Consider the following 14,971-nt stretch of genomic DNA (forward strand, 5'->3'; position numbering starts at 1 on the left):
GAACGGAAAACAGAGGAAATCGGGAAGAAGAAAGGGGAGGAGAGAAAGGGGAAGGGGAAGAAGAGAGATTGGGGGAGAGAGAGAGAGGACTTCATAAGTCTGCCGCTGCTGTAATAGCTACTGCCACTGTTGTTCGTGTATTGTGAGGTCCGGGAAGATGAACAATATTTTTCTCCAAATAATTATTATAAGAGTAATATGGGGATTAAAAAATATTGCAATGATGGACTTCAACGAAAGACCAACCGAAGGGGACTTTGTCGCAAAGCAAAATACAGGGGGGTCTTTGTCCAGACCCCATAGTACGGGGCGGCCTTTGTAATTTACCCATTAAAATTTGCCATTTGGGTAGCCCACCTTATTTAGCTTAGAAGCCTTGGCCCACTCCATCTGTAGCAGTAAACCGTGAAATAATCGTCTGGGCCGACTACAGCCCGAATTTCATGTAGGCCCATTTGAACCCATTATTTTTAGGGGCCCATAACCAGATGGGGTAGGAAAATGGTTAAAAAAGTTTCAGGTAGTCATTAGGCAATTCGTTATTGGAGCGGCCACCATTGACGTCGGACCGCGAAAACCAGTGATTGGAGATTACTCGCTGGCACCGGCATACGTTAAATCGACGTCTCCGGAGCCGGAGGGGAAATTCTAGGGCATTAGTTGGTTTTCAGTCATGGAGGCACGTCATGCATCTCTAGGTCGACGAACGGTACGAATCTCGTAATCTTATTCGTGCTGCAATTTCCATCTATATTATTTCGTTTGATCTCTGCAATATCTTTCTTTTTCATAGTAAGTTCTTGGAAAAACTTTTCAAAGTTAATTTCTTTTTAATGTTATTCAATATTCAGTTGGAAGAAATTCGTCAAAAAAGAGCAGCAGAGAGATTAAGCAAAGCTTCCTCAGGATCAGATCTACAGGCTTCGAATGCGCAGGGTCTGTTGATTTGGCTCTCTGTAAATGTCCTATTATTCTATTGAAAATATTGCATGTTTATGTTTAAAGTTTATTTGTTGATTTTTTTTTCTAATTTTTGCCCGAAATTATGCAGGCATGGTTAAATCAGAGAGCACAAATCGGCTCTCCGAGGTAGGGTTTACATCATCCATCTCTAATAGAATTTTTTTTTTTGAAGAATATACTGTGTTCTTGGGAAGTTTTTCTTTGTGAATTTGATTTGCAAACCCCATGTTTTTAGTTGGAATATATATATTTTTTGAAAACTGTAGAAGGACGTTGGTGCTTTGGTTGCTCAACTTAAAGACTTCGAGAAGAAAAATAACGAACTCGAGGAAGAAAACAAGACATTATTATCTAAGGTACTATTTTTTTTTTTTGGATAAAAATGTTTCTTTCCTAAATTTGAAAGCCAAAGTACTTGCAGGCAATTGTTGAATTTTTCTGAGAATTTGCTATTTACTACTTTCAGCTTCAGGCAAAGGAAGTCGAGAATGATACACTGCAAAAGCGTTTAAATGATTTGGTAAGTTCTTGGGCCTCAATTTTCGGCATTGTTTAATATGGCCTTATTGATCCAGCACTATAAAGGAATTAGATCATTGTGCACAAAATTTGTGGAGAATGACCTAGAAAAAGAATAGCCTAAACAAAGGATGGTTCTGGCTAGGTTGAGTGGTTTTTTGGCATAGGAGACTTCCTAGGAGAATCCTAGAGTCGTGGGTCCTGTTCCTTTCATTTGCGTCATGTTTAACACTAAACTGGTTATTATTTGCTCAGTAAGAATACTGGAAGTAGCGTGCCTTAATATAGTCTTTTGCCTTTTTTTCCCTGGTTTTGCTTTACTACAGGAACAAAATACTGTTCCATCACTAAGGAAAGCTCTCAGGGATGTGGCAATGGAGAAGGATGCAGCAGTTGTTACACGGGTATATATTAATCATCTAGTTTGTTATTTTACCTATCATCTCCTGCATTTGTTTGTGTATATGCTTCATTTGCAAACTTGGATTCTTTAGTGTAGGAGGATCTATCAGCACAGCTTCGGACACTCAAGAAACGTTTAAAGGAAGCAGAAGAAGAACAATATAGAGTATGCAAATGATTTATTACCGTGAGTTTTTAAAAGCAGGTTAAAAATGACTTGGGTCTTAACTTCTTATGGAGTTCTTTTGGAATAGGCTGAGGAAGATGCAGCGGCCTTGAGAGCAGAATTGAACTCATTACAACAGCAAGCAATGATGAATCCACTTGGAAGCATTCCCCTTATGGATAATTCATCAAATCATATGCAAGCCATGGAAACGGAGTTGACCAATTTAAAATCTGAGCTGCAGGTTAGAATTTGTAATTGATTTTTCCATATTGTATCCTTGAGATGCTTTATTTGTGGGTTCCTGATGGTTGTTAAAACCATAGCGAGAGTCATTGCTGCGGCAGAAAGAGCAACAAAGATTTGCTGAGGAACAAGCCCGGGTATCTGCCCTCGTATCTGAAAAGCAAGAACTGGAAGCAAAACTTGCAGATTTATCCAAGAAGGCCTCAGGTACTTAACTTGTAAAGAGTTATTTGTCATTTTCTCTTTTTAGCACTTCTTTTCATTTCTTTCTTGGCTTTCTTTTCTCTCTTTTCTTGGGGGGGGGGTGACAAGAAAGGAAGCCTCAGAGGTTTGTCATTTTCATTCAAATTCAACTAATAGCTATACTTGGGCTAGCTTCACCAATCTGTAAGATTCAGTCACTGGATGGGTCATAGTCCACAGCCTTTCATGTTTTAACCTCTACATCAAAAAGAACCAACTGAGATTTTCAGTTTTCACATGGAACCTTTATATTCTATTATGCTACTCCTTTTTCTTTCTTTGAAGACAAGTCTTCTCATTAATAAAATTCACATATGCCCTTTTTTATTTGATTGATTCACAGGATGGTTTTTAGACATCCTTATAACAATTGTTACTTTGGTATGTCAAATGGGTGCAAGTATTAAGCTGTTCATAGGTGTATTCACACCGAACTCCAAAACTTTTGGTACAAGGAAGCACCGATAAATAATAGAGAAAATTATTCAAACTTCTACACTTTTTTAAAACTGGCTGAAACTTTCCCTGTTTTTCAGAAATAGGCTTAGGTATCCCCTGTCTCATATGTTTTCTTAGCACAAGCCTCCCTCCAGTAGATATCCATTAATGTACTAACATAATGCCATTATGCTACTTTAGAATATTTTGTAAATCCAAAAATACCTTGTCATTGTACAGGGTATTTTATTTTCTCTTTAATAAAATCATACTTTATCTCTTCCCGAGAAAAAAAACTTGCCATTGTGAATTTAGGTTTTGTTAAGCCCTTATGTGGTTGGATTCAGAAAGTATTTACTGTCGAGGATTCTGTTAACGAAAATCTGGAGAATCCTCAGAAACTACAAAAGAAAGAATGGATTTTGATTTCAACAAAAAAGGCATAGGTTTAGTGTTAGAGATTGATTTCTAAAAAGAATAAATTGTTTTTTTAAAAAAAATGATCTTCTGAGTTTCCATACTATTTTTGTTTGAAGAGAGACCACAATCTGATACTTGAATCCTGGATATGATAATTGATACATTAAGGATCTATTACATAAGGGTATGGTTCAGAACTTTAATTGATTGCATTTTTTATCATTTAATGGGAAGGTTTTTTTTTTTTTTCTGTCATTACACATTTCCTCTTGTAGTTTAACAGAGATTCTCTAATAGTGGATGTCCGGGGCTCTAAGCCTATTTTGAAAAGCAGGGTTAGTTTTGGCTGGTTTCAAAATGTATAGGAAAAGTTTGAATAATTTTTTCATAAATAACATTTAATTATATGAATAATTTAAGACTATAGTGAAAAAAAGAAAGTTCAAGAGTTCTTTCCTTATTGGATATGCCCCTTCTAGTGATATTAGTGCCAACTGCCAAGGCAGGTGGAGGTTGAAGGTGGCTCTTTGTTAGTGGTGGGTTGGTTAAAAACTAAAGGTCAAGGAAGATGGGTGTATAAACAAGAATTGAGAGAAATCAGAAAGATTGCTTATGTGTTGGGGTCTCTTTCAAATGAGTTAAAAGGTAAGCAAATGGTTTATCTGATGCATTAGTCAAACAAGGGGTTTCTAGGGATTAGGTGTGATAGGCTGCTTCAAATGATAATTGAGGGTTGGGCCAACTTTATGGAGCTGATGGTTGTATTTCTTCAATGAGCTTTTAATTTAATAAAATGTTTTGTTATTGATAAAAAAATCTTTGAGATGTTGCAAGGAGTGTCATGCCAAGTGCTGGCATAGTTAGATCCTTTTGTTTTGAAGTCTAGGTAACACCGCTTATAGTGTAGTTAGAGTTGCTTTCTTTATAGTTCCAGCCAGAATTCATCTAGACCAAAAAATTGTGGCCTTTTTAAATGGGCACGGAATTAGACAATGCAAAACCAAGGCCCCAATGTATGGTAGGTTATAAGGAAAATTACATTTATGCCATTTCAATTTTAACATTGTTTTGAGTGTTTCAGTTTATATGTTGGAGGTGGTTATGTGTATTCAGAAAACAAAATCTGCTTCCTGGTTTGCAGAAATCCGTCGTGAAGAATGGGATTATATGATAAGCTATGGTTTAAGCACTCATAAATCATAATTTAACAATGGATATGGCATTAAATAGAATGGAAAGGCAAAACAGGATTCACGTAGCTGACCCGATATGGTTGGGATAAGGATTAGATGGTGATGATGAGATTATATGATATGAGCTAATAATCTAAAATCTGGCTTAATATAGTATGAGATTTGATGTAGGCACTTCATCTGCACTTGTTGGTAACTTGGTATTGTATTCTTTTTTCCATGTTGAATCACTTCTAATGGTCCAACATATGCACTGTCTTGATTCTCTTGTTAAATATCAGTTCAGAAATTCTTCAGAAAAGTCCTTGTGTAGTAGAAATTCAGAACCCTTTTCATATTGCTTAGCAATTGGTTTCATGATTTGTGGCTCTGCTTTTTTTTCTGATGCAGAAGAAACCATGGAAGAAGCATCTCATAAGACATTTTCAGTGGTAAGAGTCAATGCCTTTGGGTGAAGTTCTTTTTCAGACAGTTTCTTAAGAAAAGAAAACTAATGGTTAGCTCTGTCAATTATCAAGTTGATATAATATGGCATTGCATGGATTGCAAGAGATGGTCCATGGTTGATTCTTGGTTACATATGCTCCATGCATTTTTTATTGCCCCTTTGCTACATTTGTTTTGTGATAAATCATAGCATAATGCGCTAGTATATCCAAGGCTCCATGCTTCATTATCCTGGTACCTCTTGCAGCAAGACAAGGAGAAACTGGAGCAGCAATTACATGATTTGGCAGTGATGGTTGAAAGACTGGAAAGCAGTCGGCAGAAACTTCTGATGGAAGTAATTTTTTTTTCTTTATTTTTTATCTCAAGTAATCTGAATGGGATATTTTGATGCATTCACCATCTGAAAGATATAGTTGTTTTGTCATCTTTCCTGCAGATTGATTCACAATCTTCAGAGATTGAGAGGCTTTTTGAAGAGAATTCTAGTCTTTCAGCCTCCTATGAAGATGCGATGGGGGTAGTGGTACAGTGGGAGAACCAGGTAAGCACAAAGTCTGGAGTTAGGAATCAGAATGAAGAGAAAGGGGCATTGTAAGAAACATAGGAATGACAAAATAGCAAACTAGGTCTCAATCAAATTGCTTTGAATCATATGAACCATATAATCATAAGATTGACTATTGGATAATAAGCTTAAAGCAATAATCACAAGGCTGTTACAATAAATGTAAGATCTGAATTAGAACCCTTTGGATTTAATTTGAATTTTGACTTGTATTGTAAAACATGCAATTTTGTCAACCATATTTGCATGTATATCACTAAATGATTATTATTGGATAATCATAGTCATTTGATCTTTTGAATTTTCTTTTTTATTTTTTGGTAAAAGAAGTTTGTCATGTGGGTAGGATAATCTGATTGTATTGATGTTTGCCATGTGGATTTCCTATGCAGTACCTGTTGAATGGTGAATGTTTTAAACCTCTATTACAGATATTCTGCATTACATTGGATCTAATGACTAAAAATATTTTTTTTTGGATAGAATAGTGCAAGGTGAAGGTTGTTTGAAGGTCAGCATGTTAAGAGGTCTTGAGGATATTCCTAATAGATGATTTGCAAGTCATGCTCATGTGTGTGACCACATGTAAAGTTATGGAAACAAAACTTGAATGTGTTGCTGCATGCCTGGCTGATATAGTATGAAAGTTTTTAACAAGGAGATAAAAAAGGATGGGTCAATTGATGTTATTTCTTAGTAATGTGTAGACTTGGGTTTAGAAGTGTACATTTCTTCTTTCCTGTCAAAAAAAAAGTGTACATTTCTTTGTTTTTTTAACTATTAATTTCTGTAAATACAATTGATGTTATTCAAGCAATGCATTTCATAGCTTTGGAAAGGTGAAAGGTTTGATTCAAGGGATTTATTGGGCCCGTACCTTCAGTTTTCCATTTCTTTGGAACTTGACAGTAGTTAAATAAGCTACTAAGAAATAATCTGCACTTAGACCTAAATTATTTCCTTCTACATCTCCAGCCTAGGTCCCACATCTATTTTCCTTCTTTACTTTTGCTTTACTAGTAATTAAGTTGATTTGGCCATATTTGTCATGATATGGTTTAGTACTAGGCAATCTATTTATATTGTTTAGTTGACTTTCTTGATTAACATTGCCACTTGATTTTCAACATTTGCCATGTTCTTAAAATTGTCATTGTTGCTGCTATTAGCTTGGTGTCTCTATCTGGGTGTTGGGCTCTTTTGTATATTAATCTACTGACACATTATTGCAGGTGAAAGACTGTCTTAAGCAGAATGAAGAGCTTCGTGGCCTGCTAGATAAATTGAGAGCAGAGCAGGCTAATTTGCTGCCTTTAAATGATAATCTGAGCTTGTTGGAAGGTGGGAAAAATGGTGCAAATTTGCAGGGAATGCAGGCATATACAGCTGAAAATTTCTCTCTTAAGGTCTGTTCTTAGGAAAAATTCAGATGCAATGTTATTCCTTTTTTCTGGTATATATGCTTATCTTTTCTTGATGAATAACTTGCCTATTGAAAGCTTTAGATCATCCTCCAATATATAAAAAAACAAGAAGGAAAAGAAGAGACATAAGGAGACAAAATAAGGTTGGGCTAGGCAATGAAGTCTCTTTTACAGCATTCATGTCTGAACTGCTGTCTGGCCCAATTCTTTTATTGATGGTTAAGATATGAACATAGCTTGAAATGACTTAGTTTTACTTACCTAGTGGGAGTTACCTTCTGTGGTAGACCTCAATAAAATTACAAACACAAATAATCTGGTAATAATAAAATCAACCCAACGCAACAAAAGCCTTGTCTCAATTGCAAACTATACTGGTTCTGCCATTCCACTCTCTGAACCAAGCGTAGTAATGTATATTCCCTTTAAGAGCTCTGACTCCCACCTTAATATTGGCCAGACTTGAAGTTGGAACTGAACTTAAGGTTCAGTAAAAGTTCTGTGGGTACTAGCCTGATGACACCCTCCTTTATCCTGGCATTGAGAAAATTAATAAAGACAGAAAGTAAGAAGACAATATGCTTCTTTCTTTTTGCTAATTTCAAAGTATTCAATGGAATGTGGTGAAATAAGGGTCAGTTTGTATATGAACTGAGATTGAAAGAACAAATTCTAGTGATAATACATCGTTGTTGGGCTGCATCTGTCATGTCCCATGCAGAAGAATGCATGGAGCCTGGATGGCCTATTAACATCTTAATCAGGAGCTCTGCTGCTCTCAATATCAGTACGCATCTTGTGAATAAAAAGAATCTAGTAGGATTCACGATTATGATTTTCAGAACATTGCCTATAGCACACAATCTGCCAGCATAAGATTATAAATAACCTCAAATACATGATAACAGCTTATTCCCTACTTATAACATTCTAGATAAAATTATCTTTAAATATTAATTGAACTAAACGTAAAGGCCATATTGTTGGGATAAGGCTTAGATGATAATGACAATGAAATATAAAGGCCTTTACCCAATGTTAGTCCCAGTTATCTGGGGATTTGGGGAGGGGTAGACTGGATACTGTCCTCGGGCAATTTTTGCACAATGTGATTGAACAAATATCAACAACCAAATTGATATTAGTATAACTATCGAAAAAGAATAAAAAAATTTAGTATTTAGATGAATAGATCTATAGAGTAAGTAGTATCCTGTGTGCGACTTGTGAATTCTTGGTCCTGGCTCTCTCTATAATCTATACATCCATGACACATGTGAAGGCTAGAACTGTTTTTCTCTATTAAATTCTTCAAATTCAGATTATGTTGTATTTATTATTACTATAATTTTTAATAAACAGGGGAGTCCAACTTCCTTTTTAAGCAACTTTGCTAATTTTTATTTATCAATTGTATAGGGGCAACTTGCAAAAGAACAGAGCAAAGCGGAGGCACTCTCTGCAGAGGTCATGCGGCTTTCTGCTCAACTTCAACATGCCATACAAGCATATAATGGTCTTGCTCGCATGTAATCATTTTTTTATCACTGCTATAGTTTTCCTTCAAACCAAACATAGCCTTATTGATTGTAACAAGTGTCTTTTTTCTCAATGTTATAGTTTTGTTGTCAGTTAGAGAGGTTGTTAACTCTCTCTCTCTCTCTCTCTTCATGCAGTTACAAGCCAGTACTACGGAACATCGAGAGCAGTCTCATCAAAATGAAGCAAGATGGATCGGTAAGAGTCCAATGAATTGAGAGATCAAACTGTTGTTTGAGACTGCCTTTTCAGGCCATTCCTTTTGGAGGATCTCCTCATTGAAACTATGTGGAACCAACATTTTTGCATTGGTGGGTTGTGGATATTTTTCCAATATATAAATGCGATTGTTGTAGAATGTGTGGCAGTGTGGGTTTTCTTATTTTTTGTTTTTTTGGCATATTTTTTTTCCTCTTGTGGCTTTTCCTTTGTAAACTGACAACCTACAGGAGGAGCTCAGCTTACTTTGTACAATCACAACATGATTAACACAGCTAATGTGTGATACCTAGTAGTTGGTGACTTTCAATTTTACTCAAAAAAATAAAAAAGAAAAGAAAAGTTGGTGACTTTCATCTCTCTCTGGCAGCCAAATAGGCTATATTAAAACAAGTATTAGTTGGTATTTGGTAAGGTCTCTTTCTGTTTGTAACAGAGACTTGGGATCAAATTCTATCTGTTGGGGGTTTATGGGTTAGGGAATGGGCTATCCCCCTTCCTTGGAACGGGATCTGCTCCTCACATGCACATCCACCGTGCATTGGGAACATCTCCCGTGAATAATAACTTAAAATACGGGAGATGTTCCCAATGCATGGTAGGGTGTGTGTGTGAGGTGCATATGAGGCGCCCTTTGTGAGGAGCATATCCGGTCTCCCCTCCCTTGTGTAAAAGGAGTATCAGTACATATCGATGTCACCAATGCTCCGTTTTTTGGTGCATCATATCTAGGTAGTAGGTACACCGAACACCGATATGGATATGATAAGCCGGTATTACTATTTCGGAGAAGTACGGATTTGTCTAATGCAGATTTTTGATTTTCACTGTAGAGCTATAAACATTCAAAAGGTCAACAATTCATGCTGGTGCAGGCCGTGAATTGGCATCTATCCTGACAGTACTTTGAGCCTACAAATTCTGACCCTGGGCAGATCGGTCATTCTTCCTATTTTAATCCTTGCAACTAGCTAGAGGAATGAATTATCTATGCCTTGAAGCCATAGGCAATGTTTTTTTCTTGGATTTGACAAAATCCCAAAAAAAATATTATATTGGCGTAAAAACGCTTCCCCCCAAAAACAATATGAGATGATGTTTTCTAGGAAAATGACTTTTACATAAATCAAGGCAAAAAATTGACAATGTTTTTTTAGAAAAAAACGAAAAAGTACGGACAGGCCCAATGCAGATTTTTGATTCCCACTGCAGAGCTATAAACATTCAAAATGTTAATAACCCACATTCTATGCACCAACACCTGCCCGTGAATTGGTATCAAACTATCAATTTCGAGTTGGCACCAACCCCAACAATACTTTGGGCCTATAAATTCTGACCCTGGGCTGAATGGTCATTCTCCCAAAAGGGAGAATAGCAGATAAAGGCAACCTTTTGCCTTTAATATCAATAAAAAATAATATTTTTATATATTAACTAAAATGAGATATCTTTTTTGTAAAAATATAAAAAAAGGGCAATGGTATTCGTCTTCCTCCTCTGCCTCTGTATTCATCCAAATGAATCATAAGATTCCGGTCAAATAACTGAAATTTTGTCCAAGTGTCCATCTCCAAGAACTCACAGAACCTCCGAAAGTTTTGTGACATAAGATTCCGACCATTCCTTACGAATCCATTGCTTGTCGGAGGACTGTGGATCTACAACCCACAATGCTTGCCGGAAGATAATAAGATTCCGACCATTACTTATGAATCCATTGTCCTTTCATTCCTCTTTCTTCTCTTGCCCGCCCATGTTGGTGTGGAAAACAAGACATGAGAGGAGGGTTCATCCTCACCTGATGCCGTTAAGGCGTTCTGCCCAAGCCTCGCTAGGTTTTTCTCACGTGCACAGCCCAAGCCTCGCCAGCGTTCCGTCATGGCGTTCTCATGAGTGGAGGGCTCAATCTTTCTGAAATTGCTTCCGATACTGAACTTGGAAGACCCTTGGTTCTCTTGCTCTGTGCAGATGAAGAGTTCGACTCCACGTCACGACGAAGACGCCCCACTACTGGTTTGCTTTCTGGGACGTGAAGAGCATTTCTGGTTATTACTTGACTGGAATCTTATTATCCATTAGCATGAATATAGAGGTGAGAGGAGGATGACAAGCAATAGTGTCAAACTGCCCTTTCTTGATATTTTTCTAAAAAAAACTATCCTATTTTGATTAATATATAAAAATATTATTTTTTATTGATATTAAGGGCACAAAGTTATCCTTATCTATTAAAAACCCAAAAATAAAAAATTGCATCAACCAAATAGAAACCAATAAAAAAAAACAGCAATAGTACCAAATACTGATTAATATATAAAAATATTATTTTTTATTGATATTAAGGGCACAAAGTTATCCTTATCTACTAAAAACCCAAAAATAAAAAAAATGCATCAACCAAATAGAAACCAAGAAAAATACAAAACAGCAATAGTACCAAATACTAGGCCACTGCAATTTCATAAACATAAAAATAGGTGTTTTTACCGCTGCTGAGAATATCTCACCGTTTCTTATAAAAATGGAGGTGGGCGTGTGGAGTTGAGAAGAGGATGTTTATTTTTTGTTTGAAACTGGTGCCGTTTTATAGGCATTTTTTGAGAAAACAACACTGATTTTGTTTGGTACCTGTGCTTGATCTATATTATTCGTCCAAGATGATGCCACATCATTGTATCACTGGCAGTAATGTGCTATTTTCTCGGAAAACATTGAATTTGGTATTATTTTTTTTAGAAAACATTGAATTTAATGTTACTTCAGACCACACTTTCCCGATTTCTAAAGCATAATTTAGAATATTTTTTCTAGAAAAACGGTACCAAGCAAGAGGGCATTGTTTGAAGCACTGCTTTCTTTGATGTGGTGCCTATGTGGTACTGTTTTCTCAAAAAACAGCATCAATGCCAAACATCACCCAAATGAAGCTGTGATGTGTCAACTAGGACCTATAAGAAAATCCCATCACTAATTTTGAATGGATGGATGAGATCGCAAATTGGCTTTGTCTCTCAGGGTTCCGCTCCCAACTTATCATTGTATCAGGCTATCAGCAAATGAACGGCCTGGGTTGATGATTTGTGGAAGTTAAAGTTCAAATAAGAACAACAATTTCTATTTATCTGCTAAAATAGTTGTTGGTTTTTGCTTTTCAGAGAATGCGTTGAAGGTTACAGACAGCAAGCTAAGGAGCCCCTAAAAGGGAGTTTGAATAACAGTACAAAGCAAAGAGACAGAAAGGTTCCAGGTTTGGATTTCAGAGAAGTTAAAAACAAAGGCAAGTTTAGGCTTGGAGTTGAATTTTGAATGCACAAACCATCTTATGCCTTTTCTTTTTTGTAGATTGGCTTGAGCAGGCATTCAAACCCGGTGGAGAAGTATTTATTAAAAAATGAGGAAAAAATTTAATAAAAAAATGACTTGTTCAATTGTAAAATCTCCAAACCAGCTTCTTCAAGATGGAGAAGTATTTGTCATCAAAGAGAAAACCTGAAAAATGTTTACATTGGAAAATTGTCAACAGAAGGACCTGTAGACTATGGAAAGACATTTGGATAGGGGATAGAGTCCTAGAGGATTCAATCCCAAATTCTTCCGAGGATCAGGAAATGGAAAACCAAAATCCCTTTCAAAGACGAAATGATATCGAGGGCAAATCCGTCTGAAATCTTTTTTTGGTTAAATTTGTATATGCCATGATAAATAAGGAAGAAGAGGAAAATATTGATTTGAGAAGAGCCACAGAGTCTATAGAAAGAATTGACTGCCCTCTAAAGATCAGGTTCATTCCATGGCTTTTCTTGAGAGGAAAATTACCAACAGAAAACTCAACTGGATAGTAAGGGGCTCAACTGTGACTTCGAGTGTGTATTATGTGGAGAAATCGAAGTTCGAAGATGCAATTCATATATTTACAGTGCCCGTTGGTTATTCGAATTTGGCTACCAAATCCCGATCCCAGCAGTCATACCCAGTATCCACACTTATCCATGCCTCCCTACAGTTTGTACATTGATAACATCTTTCGTATTTACATGCTACTATTTATGAGGGGATGTTTCTAATGTACAGCCTGTCATGTAATTTAGGGGTCTCAATTGGACTGGATTTGGTCCAATCCGGTCTAGTCCAATGTGAGTCCATTATAAATGGACCTGGTCCTATGAATATTTTGGACTATTTATTATGGATAAACCGGGTCCAGAGATTGTCCAACCTGTTCAAATTCCTGTTAATTTAGATTGATTTCAACTAAAACCTGGTCCATTGACACCTATAATCTTATCTTCTATCAATGGACCTGATATTGACTCAATCCAATATAAATTTATTATGGATAAATCGGGTCCAATCCAATATATTATATTGATCCATCCAGTCCGTCCAAATTTAATATGTCTTATTGGTCCTTCCAGTCCACCCAAATAGATTTTGATTTGGACGAAGTCTAACCCAAAACCGGTCCATTGACACTTCTAAATGTAGGTCGGTGTGGACTAAAAATCTGAATTGCAAAGAGCATGGGAGTGGGCAAAATATTCTGCCATGTTCGTGGTGGACTAGTATGTTAGATAAAAAATCTGGTGTATTATTGGGCAGCTTTTGGGAAAAAAAAAATCAGCTTCTGGCTTTGGTTCATTTGGAAATATGGAAAAAGAATCTTTAATAATAAAAGTTAGAATCCCTCATAAGTTGATAGAAAGCAGCCTTATATTTAAAAGGAATTCAAGGAGGCAAATTGTGATAAACCGAATAGAAAAAAAAAAGAAAAGAAAAACGAACATACTATTTTTTATCAATAAAAAAATCTTACCATCAAATGGATCAAATAGGTCCCTCCAAAAGAAAATCAGATTAACATAAATTTTGATGCGTCTGGATGGATGGATAGGAATATATTGTGCTTTCGGGTGCATTGTTAGGAATCATAAGGGCAAGATCAAAGATGATCAAAGCGTACATGGGTTCAATCGAAATTACTCCAATAACAGTAGTCAGTAGTGGAGACGAGAACAGCTTTGGAAGCTGTTGGTGCACCTTTACCACATAGAGATGCAAGAGCATGAAGGAGCACTCCAATCAAATAGCTCGAGACCATCGACTTGTATCACTTAAAGGTGTCAATAGAACGGTGTTGGATTGGACCCTGTCCAGTCTTAAATCAATTTGGACTGATTGGACGGACCAACCAACAAGATATATTGGATTGGATCAATCTAGTCCAAAATATTTATTAGGTTGGATTAGACCTGATCCGTTTATAATAAATTTATATTGGATTGGGTTAGATTAAGTCAATATCTAATCGATTGATATAATATAAGAATATAGGTATTGGTGAATCGGATTTGAGTTGAAATCAATCTAAATCAAAATGAATTTTAACAGATTAGACGGTTCAAATATTGAATTGGATCGGTCCAAAATGATTCAAAATATTCATTGAATTGGATTAGACCTAATGCATTTATCCTGGTCCATTTATACTAGACTCACATTGGATTGGATCGGATTGGACCAAATCCAGTCCAAGGTTCAAAGTATTGGAAATGCAAGGTATATTGGAAAGACAATTTTAAGAGACGTATCAGGATACACTTTGGATATGTAGATACACATAAATATGGTAAAAAATTCAAATAAATCTTAAAAAATATATTACTAATTATATTTACAAATTTTATATAGTTGTAAATAAGTCATTTGAATGTAAAAAACCATAATTTAATGATTTATATAAAGTGTGACATATCGGGACACAATTAGTAACTGTTGAAAAAATGATGGAATAACTAAAATGTAAAAAAAAATAAAAAAACTAAAATGTGAATGCCGGTTTTCAAAAAAATATAATCACTTTTAATATTTATTAGTATATAAATTTTAATAATTAATTTTAGCATTTATTAATAAAAACTTCTCACTCATTAAGAAAAGTGAAAATTATTTAAAATTAAAAATACATATAATCATATCAAATAAATATGTTTGGCTTATTTGCGAACTTGTGGTTGTTAAAACTTAAAAGCAAGTGACCCAGGCTCGAATCTTGCTATAGCTAAAATTTGAAGTTTTTACACTAACAAAACGAAATTAATGATAGGGGATCATTAATTAAAGGAATTAATGAGAGAATTTGGATTAGGCGCTAAAATTAAAATTTGCCTTGGAGTAATTGGCT

General features: G+C 35.7%; 1 protein-coding gene across 1 annotated transcript; it reads left to right on the forward strand.

The window, feature by feature from the left end:
• The first annotated feature begins 525 nt into the window (after positions 1-525).
• Positions 526-9,141, forward strand: LOC104601129 (myosin heavy chain-like protein). The gene is made up of 15 exons (XM_010264343.3): positions 526-709; positions 852-936; positions 1,052-1,089; positions 1,230-1,319; positions 1,430-1,483; positions 1,809-1,886; positions 1,982-2,050; positions 2,139-2,294; positions 2,377-2,503; positions 4,981-5,021; positions 5,285-5,374; positions 5,477-5,581; positions 6,838-7,011; positions 8,449-8,558; positions 8,706-9,141. The coding sequence occupies exons 1-15, from the start codon at positions 674-676 to the stop codon at positions 8,779-8,781; spliced, it is 1,329 nt and encodes a 442-aa protein (XP_010262645.1). The 5' UTR covers positions 526-673; the 3' UTR covers positions 8,782-9,141.
• Positions 9,142-14,971: the final 5,830 nt, after the last annotated feature.

Source organism: Nelumbo nucifera, chromosome 2 (genome assembly GCF_055504915.1).
Source record: "Nelumbo nucifera cultivar China Antique chromosome 2, China Antique-T2T, whole genome shotgun sequence".
NCBI classification, from domain to species: Eukaryota; Viridiplantae; Streptophyta; class Magnoliopsida; order Proteales; family Nelumbonaceae; genus Nelumbo; species Nelumbo nucifera.

Coding starts and splice junctions, on each gene's coding strand:
- LOC104601129 (XM_010264343.3), top strand. CDS start 674: ATGGAGGCACGTCATGCATCTCTAGGTCGACGAACG. Junction 1,887..1,981: donor ATGCAGCAGTTGTTACACGG/GTATATATTAAT, acceptor TCTTTAGTGTAG/GAGGATCTATCAGCACAGCT. Junction 5,375..5,476: donor GGCAGAAACTTCTGATGGAA/GTAATTTTTTTT, acceptor TCTTTCCTGCAG/ATTGATTCACAATCTTCAGA.